The 23649-nt window shown below is 48.6% G+C and overlaps 1 protein-coding gene across 1 annotated transcript; it reads left to right on the forward strand.

Annotated features, from left to right (window-relative positions):
- The first annotated feature begins 14620 nt into the window (after positions 1-14620).
- LOC129398675 (uncharacterized) lies at positions 14621-23279 on the forward strand. Its single transcript, XM_055117108.2, has 4 exons — positions 14621-14740; positions 17694-17838; positions 19919-20341; positions 22902-23279. Exons 1-4 carry the CDS (start codon positions 14621-14623, stop codon positions 23273-23275), a joined length of 1062 nt encoding a protein of 353 aa, XP_054973083.2. The 3' UTR covers positions 23276-23279.
- Positions 23280-23649: the final 370 nt, after the last annotated feature.

Consider the following 23649-nt stretch of genomic DNA (forward strand, 5'->3'; position numbering starts at 1 on the left):
TCCAACCCACAGCTTGTGGGCTGAATGCAGGTCAGAACAGCTTTGAATGTGGCCCAAATTTGTCAACTTTGTTAAAACAAAAGAGAGTTTGTGTATGTGTGTGTGTGTTGGGGGGGGGGTTCTTTATTTATTTATTTATTTATTTATTTATTTTAGCTCATCAGCTATTTTTAGTGTATTTTATGTGTGGCTCAAGAAAATTCTTCTTCCAATGTGGTCCAGGGAAGCCAAAAGGTTGGACATTCCTGTGCTAAACTATTCATAAGGCATCCACCCCATGATCCAATACCTCTCACTGGGCCCCACCTCCAACATGGGGGATCACATTTCAGCATGAGATTTGGAGGGGACACACATCCAAACTGTATCAGGTATATGTACCCATCATCAAGACAGGTTGTAGAGTATGCATACTTTCAAATGGGTCCTGTCATGTTATTTTCTGAAATGGTTAAAACCATTTAATTTCCCATCCATTGCCCATAAAGGTTGTTTCCCTCATATCCTCATCACTCAATGTTATCTAGGATTCTTATACTTTCTAAGCAAGTGGTGAAAATACAGATCTCATTTTATTTGTGTACATTTGCATTTGTCAGATTGTTAACAATGTATTGAATTTTTTGGCCCATTTTTTCTATTGAGTTTACTATCTTCTTTGTTCATCTGAATATCAATCATATTCACTTTGCCCTAAGCAGTGTCAACATTTTCTATTACTCTGTCATATATCTGATAACTTCGTATGCCAACCTTTACTGAAACGAGTCTTTATGATTTTTATATTTCCTCTAGAGTTTATGTATTTAATTAAATTTGTTGGTTTAGTATATATTTTATTAAACTGTAACAACAGTCCCAAATCTATGTTTTGCTGGGCTCATTCAGATTTAGAACTCAGATAACGTTTTGGAGGATAAATTCTTTTTATCATAATGAAGAATGGCTATCATAATGCAATATGATTACTTCTGCCAATGTTTATTGTTTTATAGTCTACTTTGTTTCTGTGGTCAGGAGGACAAGACCTGAATGGCCTTGACCAACTCAGCTTTCTGTACCTCCTAGTTCTCAGAATAATTTTAGAATGTTCCAAGAAGACAATATCCTGAGATGAGTAGAAACTGTCTGGGACAGTCTGGGCTCTGTCCTTATTGTTACTAGAACAGGATATTACTGCAGCCCTTAAACTCAAAGAGCCAAGGTGCATGTGGGGTGTGAAACCTAGGGTGGAGCACTCATGGGTTCCTCAGTGCAGTACACAGTGGGGCATGTGCAGAGCAGACTCCGTCAACCCTGGGCAACTTTTCTGACCTCAAGGGTCAGGCTTGCCATAGAACTTAACGGTTTTGCTGATTCTTCCTGCTCCTCTGTGAGTAATAAATTTGGTTTGCCTGACTTACTGTGTGAGCATTCTTCTGTTTCTGGCAGCTTGGTTTATATAAAAAACCTCCTACTAGACCTATGAATCTATGCAATGTGGAAGTGTCATAGAGGTAAATAAGAAGCAACTTAACTGAGCTAAAAACTAACATACATAACATGGGGCCACTGCACCAAGGGGCAAAATGATCCTGCCAAAAAGTCACATGTGACCATTCCAGACATACTGTGGAAGAAGGAGGATGCTGAAACTCACAGGGATCTGAAGATCTTATCCAAGCCAACAGGAGGCTAATAAAGCAAGAGAATTCCACTGTACTTTGATTCGAGAATACAAGCTTCATCTCAGAGAAGAGCAATGCAATGGCCCCAGCGATCAGACCAGAGAGACCCTCTGCCACAGAGAAAGCAGAGGTCTAGAGAACAGCATGAAGACAATAAGAGACTTCAGATTCACTTTCCCTTTGCCTTGAGGCCACAGAAAGCCCAAAGCATCTGAACATCTTCCTGGAGGCATTTAACTAAAAGAGAGCTATTGAAAGTTGAAGAAAAATGTGAATCAAGAAGCTAAATTTAAAGATATGTTACTTTCTCCAACCCTCCCCCACCAATTAACCATAGGATGAGTCTAGTGAGATAAAGCATATCATTTATACAAAATACAAAAGTTATATGTTCTTTATGTGAGCAGAAATATGTTCAAGCTTTACTCAATAAAGGTATTTTGTTTTACTACTAGAAATAGTAATTTTCACTTGGTCATTACTTTATTTTATAATTATCTCTATTTAAATTAGTATCAGCTCACTCCTGGGTATCCCCCTAGAGGAAAAGAAGTCATATGAAAAAGACACATGTATGCACATTCATAGCAGCACAATTCACAGTTGCAAAAATGTGTAACAAGGTTAAATGTCTATCAGCCAATGAGTGGACAAAGAAAATGTGTTATAGATACACCATGGAATACTACTCAGCCCTAAAAAGGAATCAAATAATGACACTTGCAGCAACCTGGATGGAGTTAGAGATGATTATTCTAAGTGAAGTAACTCAGGAATAAAAAACAAATATTGTATGTTCTCACTTATAAGTGGGAGCTAAGCTATGAGAGAGTGAAGGCATAAGAATGATTTAATAGACTTTGGAGACTCAGAGGGAAGGTTAGGGGGGTGAGGGATAAAAGACTACACATTGGGTACAATGTACACTACTTGAGTAATGCGTACACCAAAATCTCAGAAATCACCACTAAGTAACTTTTCCATGTAACCAAAAACCACCTGTTTCCCAAAAACTATTGCAATAAAGTAATATATATGAAAACAATCAACATGATAGTCTTGAAGTGCAACATTCACTGGGTTTCATATGGGAGAAAAACAGCTAAAATCAAACACATGGACAGGCAGTCAGAACAATGTCCATCATATACATAGTAAAATTAATACAAGGACAAACATTCATGAGTGGAGTCCATTTGAATTAGCCTGTAGTGAAGACATGTGCCTTAGGGCACACACAACTCATGTTAGGGAGAAAATGTATAATTTTACTCAATGTGAAAACATCTTCAGAAATAACTCAGTCCATGCTGTCCAGATGCAGTCCTGTTCTGTAGAGATGAAGAATAAGAATCATCAAAGTGGAAAAACCTCTGTCCCTGCTCCAAATTCTTGTCCACACAGGAGTAGTACTACTGGAGAGAAAAGCCATACATGTCCCAAATGAAGGAAAGCCTTTACATTATCAGTCATTTCTTATGAGACATATGAAACTTCACACTGGAGAGAAACCTTATGAATGTAACAAAAGTGAGAAAGGCTTTAGATATTCCCTACACCTTAATAAACATTTAAGAAAGAACATTCTGGAGAAGCCCTATGGATGTAAGGAATGTGGGAAAGCCTTCAGCAAGGCTCAAAACATGCACATATAAGGAGTCACACTGGGAGAAACCCTATAAATGTGATAAATGTGAAAAAGACTTTGCAAAGTCACCAGAATTAAAAGTCATCTTAAGATTCACAATAGTGAGACGCCCTGTGAGTGAAAGGCAGGGAAATCATCATTAATTTTTCACCGTACTGAACATGTGAGGAGGACATACTGGAAGGGAGCTCAATGAGTTAACACGCTTGAGAACACCTTTCCTGAACTCTCCTATCTTACAGAAGTGTGAAAAGAAACCCTCTGAAGGTAAAGTCTATGGAAAGCCTTTCATCTTCATTCATTGTGAGTAGATATTTGTTCTCACACTGGAGAGAAGCTATGAAAGTAAGGAATATGAAAAAAGCCTCAGTGTTGTCTCAGACTCATAGTTCATACAAGAACTCACACAGCAGAGACTGCTTATGGAAGTAAAAAATGCAGAAAATACCTCTTTAAACACTATCCCTCCTTTATACATGATTCCACACCCTGGAGGGAGACTACAATTGAATAAATATAAGAAAGCTTTCAGTTCCAGCTCTTCACTTATTGGGCATGAATGAGCACAGGGTAGGACTGAAGCACAGTAAACGTTAACAATTATTGCCTTTATCATTGTCTTATTCCTCAATTAGAACTCAAATTCATAATTTTGTAGTTTTTCCTTTCTTAAAAAATGTTATAAGATGACAGATATCTGTCTTAGCAACCTTTCCGCTCTGCCACCTTAATGTTGCTATGTAGTAGCTTTGTTACAATTCATTTACATACACATGGTTTCATTTTCAATGGGAAGCCCTTCTGAGCTCCATTCAATTTAGATTTAGAATTCGTATGCTCCATGATACCTTTTTTGTCAGTTTGTTTTTGTTGGTCACAATTTGACTGCATTATGGTCACATTATGTGGTTTTAATGGTACTGATTTGGGGTACCTGTTATGACTTTCATTTTGGTCTAATGTGGCCAATGCTGTCCATTTCCCTGCTATATCCATTATTCTCATCTTCTTCACTAAGGGAACATAGATTCACTTTTTCCAAGGAGCACTGTTTAAATGTCTTTATTTATTTATGCATATTTTATTATAATTTTTTTTTGAATAATGGTCTCACTCTGTCTCCCAGGCTGGAGTGCAGTGGCATGATCAGAGCTCACTGCAGCCTTGAACTCCTGGGCTCATGTGATCTCCCAGCTCAGACTCCTGAGTAGGTAGGACTGCAGGCATAACAGCTGTGCACCACCACACCCAGCTTTTGTTTTGTTTTGTTTTTGTAGAGACTGGGTCTCGTTATGTTGCCTGGACTGGTTTCAAATTCCTGTGCTCAAGTGATTCTCCCACCTTGGCCTCCCAAATTGCTGGAATTACAGGCATGAGCCACCATGCCTGGCCCTGGTTAACGTCTTTAAATGAGTTTCCCAGTTTTTCTCGTAACTGTAGTGAGCGAATTTTATAGTCCTGGCCAATGTGAAATGCAGAATTCACTGCTTTGGATTTCTGAAAATCTGTTTGGAAAGGGGAGAGTTATTGTTCCTCTTTTTTGTTGACCAAGTTCCCTTTGCTGTCTCTGCTTGCTGCTCTCTGGAAATAGGATGAAATGCCCTGAGTTGGATTTAGCAACTTGAAGACCATTGGAACGATTGTCCCTACAATAAAACCTTCAATCTACAAGATTTCTCCCTCCCCAATGGCATGTTGTGTATCCCTGGCTGCCCTGGACTATTTCTGGACTTGTTTCATGAAACTAACCCCTAGTAGAACTAAGAAACATTTTAGGAGAGAAGTTTATAACAGATTAAATGATAAACCTAAAAAATGAATAAAACATATTATAAAAATAAAGAGGATAGACAAAACGGGCTTGCAGATGCTCACTGGCCACACTCATCCTTGGCGCTTGCCCCCATGGATGCCTCACTCACTGTGACACTTGGAGAGCTGGCAGCCATCACTCAAAAATCAGAACACAGTGGCCTCTACTGCAGCATCAGGGAACAAAAACTAAGCTTGTCAGCTCTCAAGAAACATACTTATGTGTATATATATATAAAAATGTATATATATGTATATATATATGACATAAATTTATTCAGGGACTTTGAGGTATCTCATGCTAAACAGATAAAATGAATTAAAACTAGTGCAAAGTTATGGCAACAGTACTCCCCATTATTTATGCAGGGCGTTGAAAATTGGCACACATCACAGATCCTTAAGTCATTCTCTGAATCAGGAGGAGAAAAGAGAACAGAGAGAGCTCACTATATGTGCCAGTCACTGGACTGAGTGCTGCGCCTACAGGATCCCACTTGATGCTTGCAATAATCCTGCAAGATAAAGGTAAAAACTCACACAAACACACTCACACACACATAAACTCACACACACACTCTCACGCATACACACACACACATAAACTCACACATACACACGCATGCTCAAGCACACACTAGAAACTACAGAACAAAAAAGCATTGACAACTAATAGAAGTATAGTGCTGGCCAAGCAAAGTGGCTCATGCCTATAATCTCGGCACTTTAGGCCAGGAGTTCAAGACAAGCCTGGGCAACATAGCAAGACACCATCTGCACAAAACATTTTCTTAAATAAACATCATTTTTAAAAAGAGGTATAATGCCTACAGGCTCAGGGAAGAAATACACCTATGGCTGTATGGTAAGCAGCAGGCAAGGCTATTTTTCAGACCAAAGTGGTAGTGGCTCCAGGGTTCCTTTGCACACTTAGCCAGGAGACTAGCTAGCTCAGCACTGCCTGGGTTCACTTTACCCTTCTACAGTTCTAAAGCTCTGGCAGGTGGGACCTAAGCATCACAGAAAGTGCTATTATGAAGGACTCTCTTGACTGCAAGTGACTGACACCTAACTGGATCCAGCGGAACATTGAATTATTTGGCTTTACTTACTAAAAATGTACATGAGTTAGATGGGCTTCTGTCTCAGTGGGATCAGGGGTCAACTAATATCAACCAAGGCTCATTCTGTCCCTTCATTTCCTGTGTCAGCTCTGCTTTTCAGGCAGGCTGTTTTGAGAGAGCAGCAAAAATGGCCCCATAAAGTTCACATCACTTACTTCCTTACAAATAGATATGCCAATAAAAAGAAAGCACCTCATTCCCAGCAGTTTCATCAAAAGTTCAGGGATGACTTCCATGAGCCCAGCTTGGATCACATGACCACTCCTGAATCAATTACCCTGCTCATCTGATTGCCCAGGGTGGGTCAGCCTTCCCAAATCACATGGACTAGTATTGAAAGAGAGGTCCTCCCATGAAAAAAAAAAAAAAGGAAGGGTAGTGGCAGAGGAATATGAGTGGAGGGGGGGCCTCATCTCTATATAAAAAGTATGAGCGTGTTTGTGCTCTTTTGTACATTCATTTGTATAGTCACTGGGAAAAAAATGAGAAAAACCCAAACGCGGCTTTCTATATGCCTCTGTGCTTTGTTTTCAACACTGAGCTGTGAGAAATCTAGTTATTAAAACAAAACTTTGAAAAAATATAACAATTTGGGACAATGGGGACACTTAGCTGATGCAGCACAGGTGAGCAGTTCTTCTTTTGTGCCCAAGAGGACACAATTCCCAGGAGGCTGCATGTGGTCTCCTAGGACAAGCCTGTGGGCACCCACTGGCTGCAGTTCCACCTTTCCTTCCCTGGACTCTCAGGAAGACATGAGTTCTGGATTCAGCTGAACTGAGCTCAAGTTCAGGCTCTGTGACTCACTGGCTCTGTAATTCTGGGTAAGTCTCTTGCTCTCCTTGAGTCTCATATCCTCCTTGGTAAAATGGAGAGGTAGAGCTATTGTTAGATTTTGAAGGCAAGGCAAGGGTTAAAGAAAGACAGAGAAAGACAGTTGGCAGCTTCAACAGCAACACCTTTATTACTAGCAAAACCCTGCAGAGGAGGAAATCAGCTTACTGCCAGCACCAACTGCCTCTCACAGGCTGGGGTGATCATGGGACTGGGAAGGAGGGGTCTGGGCGGTAGAGCTTGCTGCCCGGCAGGATATGGCAAGGATGTTCCTGCAGTCAGGCTGTTGGGCCTTTGCCCGGGAGGGTGCGATAAGGATGTTTCTACAGTCAGGTGATCAGGAAGGATGCTTCTCATGGCCCGAGTTCCCAAGGAATGTTTCATTCTGACCAGGGTGTGCAAAATGGCTGCAGGTTTACAAAATGGTACAGGTTAGACTAACAGCAACATCTCCCAGGTAGACAGTTCTATAAAGTAAACTTCCCTTGAGCACCTACACTGTACCAGACATGGTGCTAGGACCCAGGCCACAGGAGGAATAGGACAGATGAGGCCCCTGCCATCCTGGTGCTCATGCCTGATGAAGGAAGCTAACAGGTCGCAAGACCAGGTCACGTGGTGGTGGTAATGAAAGACATTACTAGAGTGAGATGAGCTAGAAAGAAACTGAAGGAGCTGTTCCAAACACAGTGACAGGGAGAGACCCCTCCAAGAGGTGACTTTTGAGTAGAAACCTGAGATATGTGGAGAGGCCATGGAGAAGGACCAGCCCCTGAAGCCATCCCAGGATTAAAGACCCAGCAGCAGGAGGGCAATAGAATGGCCTGACCTGTGCATCCTTCATGCTTCCTTCCTCAGTGGTGCCCAAACAGAAACATGGGACAATTCTGTGCAGGTCCATGGAGGGAGCAGGAAGCAGCCGCAGTGAAGAGCCATGGTGGGGATGAAATCTGGCCCAACAGTAAAGCTAGAAGCAGGTGCTGCTTACCAATGACCGCAACACAGGTCATGAAGCATAACCAGTCCCTGAAGGCATGTCCAGGGCCAGACCAGCTGGTTGGGCTGCCAGCATCTTAGTAGAGATCCCAGGGGGATCAGATGAGCTGGTTAGGGGGAGAAGAAAACAGAAAACCTTCAAAAAGTTCCAGAGGACCCATGACACTTAGAATGAACTTCCCCGGAGTGGGATCTGTTTGGCATTGCTGGTCCTAAAGAGTTGGTCCCACCATCCCCACCTGCCCGTTGTCCCAACAGGGACCCCACTCAGGGTGGGGTCCACAGAAACAATCCCTGTGGAAGGGAAAAGGGTGTTTCCCATCCAAAACCAAGGGAGGACACCCACAAAACACCACTCATAAGGAGCAGAGGGCCCTGCAGAGAGAGACAGGTTTCTGCTGCTCATTTGGGTATCTGCTTCCCAGAGGGGAAGGGGACCATGCAGGATAGAGGGGCTAAGTGGACCCTGGGCTGTGGGGCTAGGGGAGCTGTTGCTGGCTCACTGTTGGAGGTGAGCCACAATAGGAGGCTTAGAACCCCGCCCTGCAACCTCTCCAATCTAATAAGGAGATGGTAGTGTGGTTAGTGGGGGCATCCAGATGCAGTCAAAGGGCACAGGCCACCTCTTTCAGCTGTAGATTCTCCCTCTGAGTTACTGGAACAGCTTCTCCATGGCCCCATCAGCCTGGAGTGTGGTGACAGCTCCCAGATGATGCTAACCCCAGGGCCTTGCACCATCCTCATGGTTCCCCTTGGCCCAGCCCACACCTTTGTAAACAGCTTTTTCTTAATGATCTTTCAGCCACTTCGAGGTCCCTGCCAGCACCTGACTGCCACATTCCCCAAAGGGACCAGACTCCTCGGCACAGTAGCTTGAGGTTTCTATAGGCACAGAGAAAACACTGTCCCAACTGTTGGAATGGAGCTGGGAGTGGAAAAAATAATGTTTTTTCTCAATGCTTAGACTTACCAATTGCTTCATTTTATCACATGAAGGCTGTGTGGCACTTTGAAGTAGAATTAGTAATTTACATAATTACAAATTATGTTTTTTGTTTTTTTTTTAGATGGAGTCTTGCTCTCTTGCCCAGGCTGGAGTGCAGTCTCGCCATCTCGGCTCACTGCAAGCTCCACCTCCCAGGTTCATGCCAGTCTCCTGCCTCAGCCTCCCAAGTAGCTGGGACTATAGGCGCCAACCATCATGCCCAGCTAATTTTTTGTGTTTTTACTAGAGACAGGGTTTCACCAAGTTAGCCAGGATGGTCTGGATCTCCTGACCTCGTGATCTGCCCGCCTCGGCCTCCCAAAGTGCTGGGATTACAGGCATAAGCCACTGCGCCTGGCTACAAATTATGTTCTTAAAAGAAGCTGCTCAGTGCCATGCCTAACACAAGATGGAACTCCACGATGAGATATGTGTGAAGACAGGGTACCATGGTTACAAACAAGGACTCCAGGTGCAGACTGTTTGGTTCAAACCTGGACCAGCGGTATGAATTTTTGCAACTCTCTGTATTGCTCTTTGCCTCAGTTTTTTCATATAACAACTAGAAGTAAAAACAAGGTTATTGTGAAAATTAAATGAATTAAAGTAAGTGGAGTGCCTACAACACCCCCAGGCACACGGTCAGCACTGAGCATGTTTTTCATTACTACTCTTAATGAGGTAAGAATGAGAAAACAGGTGCCAGCCATGAGCCTGGGGTTTATCTGGCAAAGGCATCAGAGACCCCACTTTTAACATCCTCCATTCACTCATTTGACCCTGATAAGGAAGGAGTCTCATGGGAGAGGAGCAAGCCTCCACCTTGGGGCCAGACATCTCATGATCAAAGTTGAACTCTACCACTGTTCAGCTGGGTGACTTTGGGCAAGTGACTTTCCCTCTCTGATCCTCATGTTCCTTTTTGATAAAAACAGCAAAATGTCATGCCTATGGGGATTCAAGGAGCCAAAATAAAAATGTGTGTCTTAGTCTGAATTTCCTGGAAGTAGATCCTGAGGCAAAGATTCAAATACAAAAATTTTGTTTGGAGATAACGCTAGGATATTAATTCGACTGCCAGTTCTTCCTTAGGGTGCTAATCCCAGGAAACATCAGTGGAGGAGTGGGGAACTGAGACAGGAAAGGAATGCAGCAGTTAAAGGGACCTTCATCAAGAAAGTTTCCACTGTGGCAGCCAGGACTCAGCCCTGCCAGGTACCTCTGAGAGACAGCACAGAACATGTGCTTCAGAGTCATCATACCCAGAGCAAGGGACCAGGGGTATTTATTCACCAATACCCACCAGTCACTCCTCAGGGATCCTCCCAAGGGCATGATTCCTCCAGAATGTCCTGCCTGCGCTGCAAGGGTCAGACCTGGGGTTGAGGGCAGGACCCCTGACAGCGCTTCCAGCAATGAGCAGAACGACAGCCTGATGTGTACAGTTTCAGTCACCCAGTAACTCCAACACACACACACACACACACACACACACACATTCACACACCACACTCCAACACCAACAAAGTATATACGTACATACACATACATGCATACATGACTGTTACCCACTTAGATCCTAGTGACTCCGTGGGATAAACGATAAGGTGGGAATCAGAGGAAAGAGCAAAATTAAGGCGAGTGAAAGTCTTAAGAACAAAATGCAAATTTAGGCTGAAAATGAAGGGGGAGGAGGTGTGGTCTCGACACCAAATGCCTGCTGGGTGGCACATGCTCTACACACACTGTCACTAATTCTCCAAGCAGCCTCGTGGAGTAAAAGAAATTCCTCTCAATGTACAGATGACGGAAACATAGTTCAGAAAAGAAAACTGACTTTACTAATGTCTCAGCAAGTTAGTGGGTGACATGGAGTCCCAGATCTTTCTGTCCACAAAGCCTACAAATTCTCCCTTGTTAGGCAGGCTGGGTACCAGGCCCTGCTTCTGGGCTCTGCTTCTTTTCCTGCTAGGCTAAAACGGCAGAACTGACAGAGACATCATCCCCCTTCTCCACCTGGAGCAGAGCCAATGAGAGGGGCTGAGGAACAGCCATGAGGCCTGGCACCCACCATTCAATGTCTTCAGAATTGCCGTCCCTCAGAACTCTTGCACCACGAGGTGGCAGCACTCCCAGTGTCTGGGTGTCTTCTGAGGGGTACCAGGATCCAGTAGAGGCCACTGGCTGTGCTGTCATATCCTAAGTGGCAGCCAGGCAGGCTTGGGTCTCTTGGCTGCTTCAGCACCAGAGGTTGGACAGTGCCCATGCACTGAGTCCCTCAGGAGAATGGGAGGGAAAGGAAGGGCAGAATGGAGTGATATAGGGTCCATCCACCATGTCCCTGGATGGAGAGACCCCTGTTCCCACAGTAGTCCACACCAGGACCACGATTGGCACTCATGAAGATGCCAGCCTCCATGTATATGTCCTTGTCTGACAACTCCTCCTTATTTTCATCCTGGAGACAAGAACCCTGAACACAGTAGCTCTGAGGGCACCTGAGTGTAACCTGAGACAGTCCCTGAAGTCCTTTCATCCAAGCAGGATCCCTCCCTTGCCATCTCCAGACCTGCCCCACAAACTCCCTCCCTGGTCTCCTGGCTCTTGTTCACTCCTTCCAGGCAGCCTTTCACAGTCATCTCTAAAACATATATGACTGTCCCTCCTTTAACCAGCACCTTCCATGGCTCCCCAGAGCCCTCCAGGTCAAGTTCAAGTTCTTCCATCAGACACTAGATCTCAAGCTGCATTCTACCTCTTGAATTAAGATCCCGGAGAAGCCCACCTTGCTCAGCACAAACGCATCACTGAAGTCGAAAATCTTGAACGTGGCCTTGGCATTGAGGAAGTCAACACCCTGGCTAGTAAGGGTGCAGTGCCGCTCCAGGATGATGGTGTCTAAAGTTGTGCCCCAGGTCGCAGGCCCTGCAGAAGCATCTCCCCTCAGGAGTGAGGTAGTACAGGAAGTCTGTGCACAGGCAGATCTGCTGGTGCTGTTACACTATGAGGGCACTGAGCTCCAAGATGGTGGCAATATAGTCACTGGGATTCCTGCACGGTGAGGTTGGAGAGAGGAAGCATCTCCATAACACATATGAAACCCTGGAAGCACTTCCCAGCCAGAAACTCAGGACCACGTTATATGCAGATACGGGTGCCCTCTGAGCACACTTGTCTCTCTGTCTCCCACTCTGAGCTGCCTCCTGGCCCCACATGCCCCAGCCTGGCCCAGGGCTTAGCCCAGTGGGTGTTCAGTCCATGGTGTTGACTGCTCCCTGGGCCAAGAGAACCCTTGGTGGCTCTGTGACTCCTCCTGTGGAACCCCTACCTCTGCCTTGGGACCTCCCAATTCCCACAGAAGCCCCCACAGCTCTGGATTGCCCCACCTGCCCTGGGATCCTCCAGCCCCATAGGCCTTACTCGATGCCTTAGCCCTCCCAGAACATGACATGTTTCTCCGAATGTGGCTGATGTCCAGGGCCATCTGTAGATGTTTGCTGGGGACCTCTTGCTGTTTTCCTTTATGGTCTGTAGGGCAGGGCCAAGAGGAGAAACCAGCCCAATCTCAGAATGGACAAAAGGCTCACTGCCCTAACGGCAACCACCAAACAGTCAGCAGTGCTTCTGGATGGAAAAGAGGTTTCATTCTGCAGAAAGCTCCTTGTTTGGCTTCTTTCTGAAGCCAGGGAGGGGTACCAAGCCCAGCTTACCTGCGGTGCCTACATTAGCATCTGTGCCTAGGATGCATGATGGGCTCCCACTGCAGGGTTGACGTTCCCTCCAGCTGGAGACCTAGGCTCCTGACACCACCTGGCGTGTTTGTCCTGCTCTGGATGACGGTGGAAATGCTGTATCTGGTATTTTCCTAGGTCCTTGGTTTTCACCTTCTAGACATCCAGCAGGAGTGACCATACCCAGCCCCACACCTGAAATGGGACTCCCTTGTAGAGCAGCTGAGGCATCTACAGACAGAAGAGTGCTCTGGTGAGACAGGCCACAGCGGTCCCCGGGGAGGATCGGGGGCTGGAGGATTCTGGAGGTTTCCAGCCTTGGGCTCTGTGGTTCCTCAAAGAGTTTAGGTTTACCTAGGACTAGGCCTCCCCTCCCATGATTCAAAGAGTGGGTGAGTGCTATGCATCAGGAACTCTGATCTGGACCTATTTTTTCATTTAGGTCACCAAGAGACAACCCCTAACCCCCAAGCTAGGGATGGTCCAAGCTCTGGCATGAGATTCTCTTCCAGCAATGTGATGCTTGCAGGGACAGGGAGAAAAGCTGGTGACCAGGCCTGCTGTCCCCCAGGTAAGGACGGTGTGCTACCCACCCTCTGAGAGGCAGGTGGTACCAGGTCACTGCACTGGGTGCCTGTACCCCTGGCTCTATAGACACCGGTCATGGAGGTCCTCCCCTCTCCACATTACCTTCTTGCTGCTTCTAGATTTCTTCTGGTCATTAAGCACTTTGAGCCATTTTTTCTGTGCAGCCGATCTGATATTTTTGCTATCAGATGAAACATGACAAAGTAAGCCAAGCCACCAGGATTCCTGGAGGGAACATTGGATGCTGCGTCTTGGGATCCAGAGCCCTGATGGGACTGAACCAGAAGGAGCCAGGGAAGGACAAACACTGGGGCTCAGGCCCTATGACCCAACGGCCATTGGTGGCCTGTCCTCATGGCCCCAAGACACCCTGTCCTCAGGCCACAGACACCATGGGCTTTGGTCAGGTCCCAGCCTCCCAGTAGTGCCCTGGCACTGGTGGGTGCTGACCCCCAAACCACAATAGCAGTTCTGGGTTATGGGTTTGGTAAAACCACCTCAGGGAGAATTCTGGGGTTGGGTTTGGCAGGAACCACGGGGCCTCCCAAGAATGATGTGTCACTCCTACTTGCCACAAAATGTGCACAGAGGCTGTCCCACTGACCAGCCCATCCTGCTGGACAGGATGGAGGAAGTCAGGGAAAAGGCAGTGTGGACATCTGGGGTGCAGGGAGAGGCAGGTGCATGCTGGGAGGTCAGACCCTGCGAGGGCTGTGGGGGCATCAGGTGGGGTGGGCTCCAGGTACACCCTCAATGCACTGGGTGGGTGTCTCAGGCCAGGCTCCCTGGACCCTGGTTGGCTGATGTGGTCACTCCCTGGGGGACTGCTGTCAAGCCCTGGCCACCCACCCTGGGCAGCACCGTCCCATCCCAGGACCGGACTTTCTGAGTCCTGAGACAGGACAGTGCTGTCCAGGCCTGACAGACTGGGAGGACCTGCCAAGTCCTCCATCCCTAGACCAGCCTCCCACACAGCAGGGACAGTCTCTTCCATTTACCTTCAGGGCACTGACTGACCCATGTCACTCTAAGGCAACCAAGGCAGAGCTGAGGACCTGTGCCAGGCTGGGAGCCAGTCCCCTCCCTAAATGGGCCTGAGGAAAGCACCATCCCTGTCCCAATGCACCCCAAGTTTCAGCCCAGGAGACACATAGGGAAGGGAGGACGGAGCCTCTCTGCTGGCTGACACTTGAAAAGCGGGACCTGGGAGTAGACGGAGCGCAGGGCTGGCAGGGATGCTCCAGGCCCATGGAGAGCTTGGGCTGCACCAAGGGGCTGCCCCTTCTGGGCTGGAGGCTGTGCCCTCTGCAGGATCTGAGAAAGTCCAGTCCAGAGATGGGACACTGCTGCCAAGGGTGGGTGGCTGGGCCTGACAGCAGTCCCCCAGGGAGTGACCACATCACCCGACCAGGGTCCAGAGAGCCTGGACCGAGACCTGCCCAGTGCACTGAGAGTTCACCTGCAGCCCACCCCACCTGACGCCCCCACAGCCCTCACAGGGTCCGACCTCCCAGCATGCACCTGCCTCTCCCTGCACCCCTGCTGCCCACCCTGCCTGTTCCCTGGCTTCCTCCATCCTGTGCAGCCCATAGACTGTGACCATCTCTCTAGCCACTCTGGCCCGTCCTTTACCTTTGTTCTTTCAGAATCTCTGAGCAAGATCTCCCAGGTCCATCCAAACACCTGCTTTGTCCACTTTTGACTGGGCCATTGGACACCACTGGGCCATCCCAGCTGTCCATAGGGCCCCTGATAACATGCATTTCCCCTGACAACATGCATTTCCCCTGACACCTCCCAGCAGTGCTCAGCAGCCCCACTGACCAGGTCCCTGCTGACCAGATCCTGCACATCAGGTCCTCCCTGACCACACCCTCACTGATTAGGCCCCCATCACCAGGCCCCACTAACTAGATTCCCGCTGCCAGGCCGACAGTGTCCAGGACCCCACTGACAAGGATCTCACTGACAAGGCCTCACTGACCAGGGCCTCACTGACAAGACCTCCCTGACAAGGCCTCACTGACCAGGGCCTTACTGACAAGGCCTCCCTGACCACATTCCATCAATCATGACCCCATTGCCTGGCCCCACAGATGAAGCCCCACTGACCAGGTCTCCAGGGAACAGGCTACCAGTGACCAGGCCCCTACTAACCAGGCCTGCGGTGACCAGATGCCCCTGACCAGGAACCTAGTGACTAGGCACCACTGAACAGGCATGTACCGCTCAGACCCCCGTTGACCAGGTCACCCCATAGACCAGTGCCACAAAAGCCACCACTGATCAAGTCCTCTCTGACCAGGCCCCCACTGATTAGGTTCCACTGACCTGATCAGGCTGCCATGACCAGGGTCCCACTGACAAGGGCCTCACTGATGAGGACATGCCCTGCTGACTAGGTCCCATGTGACCAGGCCTCCACTGAATAGCACCCCTTGACCGGGTCACCAGTGACCCAGCCCATTCTGACAAGGCTACCACTAAGCCACAGCTGACCAGGTCTCCACTCACCAAGCCCTGCAGCCCAGGTTTGCACTGACCAGACACCAAACATTTGTCTGCCACTAGGTCCCCACTCAACAAGACCTGCACTACTCGATCCCTCTAATGAGACCCTCTCTAAGCAGACCCTGGCTGACCATTCCCCCAGTAAATAGGCCTCATTGACCAAGTCCCAACTGACTAGTTCACTGACCAGGCCCACACTGACCAGGCCCTTCCTAATCATACTAGAAGGCCAAGTGTCAATGAGATGTTTCATATGGCAGGGGTAGGAGCAAGACACAGAGAGGAAAGAGGTACCATACCCTGTTAGACAACCAGATCACATGAGATCTCACTATCAGGAGATCAGCATCAAGAAGATCCTGCACCCACACCACAGCCCACTGTTTCCAGGCAGAAGCCTCCTGCAGAGGCCAAGCCTCTTGAGAAACTTCCACTATGGCAGTGCAGAAGGAAAATATGGGCTTGGAGCCCCCAAAAAGGAAGCCACCATCCTCCAGATCCCAGATTCATAGGCCCACCAACAGCTCACACCCTCAGTATGGAAAAGCTACAGGCACTCAACACCAGCCCAGCCCATGAGAGCAGCCATGGGGCTAAAGCCTGCAAAGCCACAGGTGCACTGCCCTAGTAGAGGTTTTCCATGAGCCTCTGCCTCTGCAGAAGGCTACTCCCCCTTCCTACTACCCCCCACCCTCCTACCACCCTACTGACAACCTACTCCTCCCCACCCTACCCCTCCTTTTCCTACCACCCTGAACCCCCTCCCATTCAAGATTAAATCGCCTACCACCAGGCCCCAAAATTAAGGATTACAATTCCATGTGAGTTTTATACGGACACACAGCCAATCCATATTATTTGACCCAGATACCCCAGAACCTCATGTCCTTCTCACACAGCAAAACACAGTCATGCATTTTCAAAAGTTTCCAAAATTCTTAACTCATTCCAAATATAAAAAATTCAAAGTCTCATCTGAGACAAGGCTACAGTCCCTTCGGCCTATGAGTCCCTGAGTTCAAAAGGCATTTCTTTTCTTTCAAGATACAATGATAGTACCAGCATTAAGTAAGGTTTCTCAATCCAAAGGGAAAAAATTCCCCAGAAAAATGACAAAAATGTCAGTCCAAACCCCAGCAGGACAATATTCACTCAATCTTTAAGCTCCATAATCATCAAGAGAACTCACTATCACGCAGACAGTATTAAAGAGATAGTGTTTCACCAGTTGTGAAGAATCCGTCCCCCCTCATTTTTCACCCCCACCCACAAAATAATCTCTCCTATTCTCCCCACTCCCCCACCTCCAACCCCCACTCTTCTCCATGATTAAATCATCTCCCACCAGGCCCCACCTTTAACATTCCCCATTACAATTCCACGAGAGTATTGGTAGGGACACAGGGCCAAATCATATTATTCTCACGCAGGTCCCCCCACATCTCATATCCTTGTCACACTGCAAAATACAATGATGCCTTCTCTACAGTCCCCCAAAGTCTTAACTCACTCCAGCATTTACTGAAATGTCCAAAGCCCAGTCTCATCTGAGACAAGGCTGCCATCCCTTCTGCTCGAGCCTCTGAAATACAAAGCAAGTTAACTACTTCCAAGGTACAATGATTGTAGAGGCATTGGGTACGCATTCCCAGCCAAAAGGAAGAAATTTGTCAGAAGGAAGCACAAAACACAGATGGGACTTACAGACCCCATGCAAGTCAAAAACCCAGCAGGAAAGTCATTCCATCCAACAGCTCCAAATCATCTTTTCTGAAAGGATCTACATCCCACATCTAGAGCACAAGAGTGGATGGCAAGGCTCCCAAGGCCTTGGGCAGCTCAGCTTCTGTGGCCGTGCAGGGTCTTTCCCCACAGCTGCCCTCATGGGCTGGGCTGGTGGTCAGTGCCTGTGGCTTTTCCACACTGAGGGTGCAAGCAGTTGGTGGGTCTATGAATCTGGGGTCTGGAAAATGGTTCCTCCCCGTATGGGGGCATCAACCCTGTATGTTCTTTCTGCACTGTCCTAGTAAAGGTTTCCCATGAGGCTCTGCCTCTTGGAAAAGCTTCTGCCCAGCTGGACACCCAGGTTTTTCCTTACATACTCTTGAGTCTAGAAAAAGGCTCCCAAGCCTGTGCACCTGCTGGCTTAACACTATGTGGAAGCCACCAAGGCTTGCAGCTTGCACCCTCTGAAGCAGTGACCCAAGCTGTAACTGTGCATCTTTCAGCCATGGCTGGAGCTGGAGCTGGAGCTGCAGGGATGCAGTCGGCACTGTCCTGAGGATGGACACAGCAGCGCGACCATGGGACTGACCCAGGAAACCATTCTTCGGTCCTAGAACTCAGGGCCTGTGACAGCAAGCTCTGTTGCAAAGGTCTCTGAAATGCCTTCAAGGCCTTTTTAACATTGTCTTAGCTATTAGCACTGGGCTTGAAAGGAGCCGGGCACATTCCTCAGCCCCGGACTCAAAACAAACAAGCCCAGTACAAACACATCCCATCCTCCCATCCCACCACATATCGCCATATATCTCAAACTTCCTGAGCCCAGTACAAACACCACCAGGAAAGTCTCCGATAAGGGGACAGCCGTTCAAAGTTTTACTGAAAGAGCGGGAACCAAAAGAATTCCTTTGTTCCCCTGTAACGTTCAGGCTATAAAAAGCAAACACTCGCATTGTTCAAGGCCCTCTTGTATGCTGTGGAATGGAGGGACCAGGTTCAAACTTGTAGTAAAGATCCTTGCCGCTTTGGATCTTTGGCTTTGACTCTGTACTCTGGTGGTCTTCTTTGGGGAACTAACAGTCTGGGCATAACATCTGGGGGCCCGTCCGGGATTCCCCAAGCCCACCAGACCCCTGGTCAACAGATCTGCTAGGATCGATCTACTGATAGGTGAGCTGGCTCGTCTCCGTTTGTCTGTGTCTGTTCTAAATCCGAATCTGTGACTCGCGAGATCTGAAACTGGAGCTGGCACAGTCCTGGCGGACGCACTATAGGACGGCCAGCCGAGACCGGTGGGAGACGTCCCCCGGCTCTCATCTGATCTATATTGCAATCTGAACTGCCCCGGTTTGGCGGACAGCAGCTGTCTCTGATCTGGGCTGCCCCAGCGCGATCGCGATCCAGGCAGCTAACTCTGACCCGGGCTTCCGGTGCACGCTTGCGATCTGAACTGCCCCGGTTTGGCGGGCAGCAGCTGTCTCTGATCTGGGCTGCCCCAGCGCGACCGCGATCCAGGCAGCTAACTCTGACCCGGGCTTCCGGTGCATGCTTGCGATCTGAACTGCCCCGGTTTGGTGGGCAGCAGCTGTCTCTGATCTGGGCTGCCCCAGCGCGACCGCGATCCAGGCAGCTAACTCTGACCAGGGCTGCCAAAGTGCGCCAGCGATTAGATATCATTAATAAGTCAGATCAGATTTCCTTTACAGGGATTCAAACCCACATTCCTTTACAGGAAGAGACTACAAATTATTACAGGATGGGTAATACCCAGAGCACTCCCCTATCTCTCCTTACGAGTAATTTCAAAGAAGTTACAGCAAGGGGCCATGATCTTGGTATAGAAATCAGGAAAGGAAAGCTAATTACTCTGTGTCGCTCTGAATGGCCTGCCTTTGATGTGGGGTGGCCACCCGAAGGGACCTTCCGACTTGCTGTCATCACTAGGGTAAAGTCCAAGATTTTCCTACCTGGGCGTGTGGGCCACTTAGATCAAATCCCATATGTCCTCATATGGCAGGACCTTGTTGAGAACCCGCCTCCTTGGCTGTCCCCTTTCCAATTAGCCTCTGAACCCTGTAAGGCACTGGTTGCTCGACCACTAAAATCCAAGCAACCAACTGCCCCCCCCATCCTGTTCTACCTGACAGCGGGGACCCACTGTTCACAGAACCCCCTCCGTACCCCTCCGGGCCCCAGGCCCCAGGCCCCAGCCCCCCTGGCTGAGCTGCGGGAGGGAGCAGGCGGACGGGAGGCGGCCGGCACTCATGGGCCCGCTGAAAGGGAAAGTAACTTTAAAGGGCCGGCGGGGCGGACACGAGGGCGCACTTCGCGGACTAGCCCCCCTCAGCCGCCTGACTCCACGGTGGCTTTACCCCTTCGGGAAATAGGACCCCCAGATGACACAGGAATCCCCAGGCTCCAGTACTGGCAATTCTCCACCAGTAATCTGTATAACTGGAAGACTCAGAGTGCTCGGTTTTCAGACAACCCCAAAGATTTACTGGCTTTACTGGATAGTGTCATGTTCACCCACCAGCCCACTTGGGATGATTGTCAGCAGCTCCTCCGCATCTTGTTCACCACGGAACAGCGAGAGAGAATACAGATAGAAGCTAGAAAGCTGGTCCCGGGGGACGACGGTCAACCGACTGCCAACCCCGACCTCATAAACGCAACCTTTCCTCTGACCAGGCCGGCGTGGGACTACAACACGGCAGAAGGTAGGGGACGGCTACACCTTTATTGCCAGACTCTAATGGCAGGTCTCCGGGCAGCTGCTTGCAAGCCCACTAATTTGGCTAAAGTATATTCTATTCTGCAGGGAAAGACAGAGAGCCCAGCTACCTACTTAAAAAATTAATGGAAGCTTTTAGACAGTACACCCCCATAGATCCAGAGGCTCCAGGAAGTCAGGCAGCTGTTGTAATGTCTTTCGTAAATCAGGCAGCCCCAGATATTAAGAAAAAACTCCAGAAATTAGAAGACTTGAAAGGAAAGCGGATTCAGGACCTCCTTCAGATAGCCCAGCGGGTTTACAATAACAGAGATACTCCAGAGGAAAAGCAATTTAAGGCCACTGAAAAAATGACCAAGGTCCTGGCAGCAGTGGTACAGAAAGAGCATCTACAGCCAGAGTACACCCAACCTAGGCGGCCCCCCCAGCATGATAATCTGAGCAAAGACCAATGTGCCTACTGTAAGGGGGCTGGCCACTGGGTAAGAGACTGCCCCAAAAAGAAACCACGAGGACAGGGACCCCCTAGGTCTACACCCGTACTAGTCACTCAAGACGAAGACTACGAAAGATGGGGTTCGGACCCCCTCCCCGAACCTAGGGTAACTTTGCAAGTGGAGGGGTCCCCAGTCCAGTTCTTGCTCAATACGGGAGCACAACACTCGGTCTTAGTTAAAACTAATGGGAAATTATCCTCCAAATCCTCGTGGGTACAAGGGGCCACAGGAGTTAAGAAATACCCATGGACAACACAAAGAACAGTAAACCTCGGAGCCAAAAATGTAACCCATTCTTTCCTGGTCATCCCTGAGAGCCCCTGTCCCCTATTAGGGAGAGCCCAGTGGCTGCCGGGTGGCCCCCTTGTCTCCGAATGATTGCGGCCATGGCTCTGATGGTGCAAGATGCTGATAAACTTGTCATGGGGCAAGAATTGCGGGTCATTACTCCACATGCCACCGAAGGTGTACTCAAACAGCCACCTAATCGATGGATGAGTAACGCCCGGCTCACCCACTACAAAGGACTACTACTAAATCCTCTCAGGATAATTTTCCTGCCCCCAACGACCTTAAACCCTGCCTCGCTGCTGCCCAACCTGGACCTGGACACCCCACTCCATGACTGCACCAAGATACTAGCTCAGGTGCACGGAGTTCGAGAAGACCTGCAGGACCGCCCACTTCCTGACGCCGACCTCGTCTGGTTCACTGATGGGAGCAGCTTCATGCATCAAGGCCAGAGGTACGCTGGAGTGGCAGTAACTTCAGAGACTGAGGTAATCTGGGCGGAACCCCTGCCCCCGGGGACATCGGCACAGAAGGCTGAACTGATAGCGCTCACCCAAGCTCTTACCTTAGGGGCGGGGAAAAAGCTGACAGTATATACAGACAGCCGATATGCTTTTGCAACGGCGCATATACATGGGGCCATTTACAGGGAGCGAGGGTTACTGACGGTTGAAGGAAAAGAGATAAAAAACAAGCAAGAGATCCTAGCCCTGCTAACAGCCCTATAGAGGCCAGAAAAATTAGCCATTGTACATTGCCCAGGGCATCAGAAACTAACTACTCCAACTGCTCAAGGCAACTTTCTGGCAGACCAAACTGCAAGGAATGTGGTGAAGGCTCCCAGCCAACTCCTTGCACTCCAGCTCCCTGACCCGGGCCCCCGGGACTTGCCATATTTCCCTGAATATTCAGAACAAGATCTCCAGTGGATTGACAAACTTCCCCTGAAACAAATCCAGAATGGGTGGTGGACTGATACTAATGACCAAACCATCCTACCAGAAAAATTAGGACAACAGGTGTTAGAACACATCCACCGAACCACCCACCTGGGGGCCCGGCGGATGATAGACCTGATAAGACGCTCCAAGCTCAAAATCAGACATATAGCTGAGACGGCCAGCAGTATCGTGACAAGTTGCAAAGTCTGCCAGCTTAACAACGCATACCCCCAATCTCAAGCTGCAACAGGAACAAGGCTCAGGGGAACCAGGCCCGGTATCTACTGGGAAGTAGATTTTACTGAAATAAAGCCAGGAAAGTACGGGTACCGGTACTTACTTGTCTTTGTAGATACTTTTTCAGGGTGGACTGAAGCATTCCCAATCAAAAGAGAAACTGCTCAGGTCGTAGCAAAGAAAATTCTGGAAGATATCCTTCCCAGGTATGGCTTCCCCATCCAGATAGGGTCAGATAATGGGCCCGCTTTAGTCGCTAAGTTAAGTCAGGACTTGGCTTCCATCCTTGGGGCAAATTGGAAACTACATTGCGCTTACAGGCCCCAGAGTTCAGGACAGGTAGAAAGGATGAATCGGACCTTAAAAGAGACCTTAACTAAATTGACTATAGAGACTGGCGCTAATTGGGTAGTCCTTCTCCCCTATGCTCTGTTCCGGGCCCGTAATACCCCTTACAAACTGGGCCTTACCCCTTACGAAATCATGTATGGCAGACCTCCACCCCTGGTTCCTAGCTTAAAAGATGACCTGCTTAAGTCTGAAACAGAAAATGTCTCTGAATTCTTATTTTCCTTACAAGCCTTACAGAAAATTCACCAAGAAATCTGGCCCAAGCTGAAAGAGCTATATGAGACCAGTCCCCCACCGACACCCCATCCGTACCAGCCGGGAGACTGGGTCCTGGTTAAGCGACACCGACAAGAGACCCTAGAGCCCAGGTGGAAAGGACCACTCCAAGTACTCCTGACCACACCCACCGCCCTGAAGGTAGAAGGCATTGCGTCGTGGATCCACTACACCCACGTCAAGCCAGTGAACCCAACCTCCAACCTTCTGGGGCCAATCATGGCGGCGGCTGAAGCACCGGACACGTGGACTGTGGACAGAACTAAGAACAACCCCTTAAAACTCACCCTGCGCCGGCAGCATAGCTCACTGCAAACATGCAGTTAGGTAGTCTAACTCTAACATTAGTCGCCCTAGTGGCCGATGGGGAAAACATAAAGCCAGCTCCTAATCCCTTTGTCTGGAGATTCTGGCTTTATGAAAACCAAACCCACCCTGGGCAACCTCATAAGACCGGGAAATTAGTGGCCAGTGCAGATTGCCCCTCCTCAGGGTGCAATAGCCCAATTTTACTAAATTTTACCGATTTCCCAGTAGCCAAACCAGTGGCACCAATAATATGCTTCGAGTATGATCAGACTAAATACAATTGTAAGCACTATTGGTGGCACCAAAGTGCCGGCTGCCCTTATAACTATTGTAACATCCACAAATACCAATGGTGGGGTGGAAAAGAACAGATAGATCCCAGATGGCCCTTC

This window comes from Pan paniscus, chromosome 11, assembly GCF_029289425.2.
Source record: "Pan paniscus chromosome 11, NHGRI_mPanPan1-v2.0_pri, whole genome shotgun sequence".
In the NCBI taxonomy this organism is placed as follows: domain Eukaryota; kingdom Metazoa; phylum Chordata; class Mammalia; order Primates; family Hominidae; genus Pan; species Pan paniscus.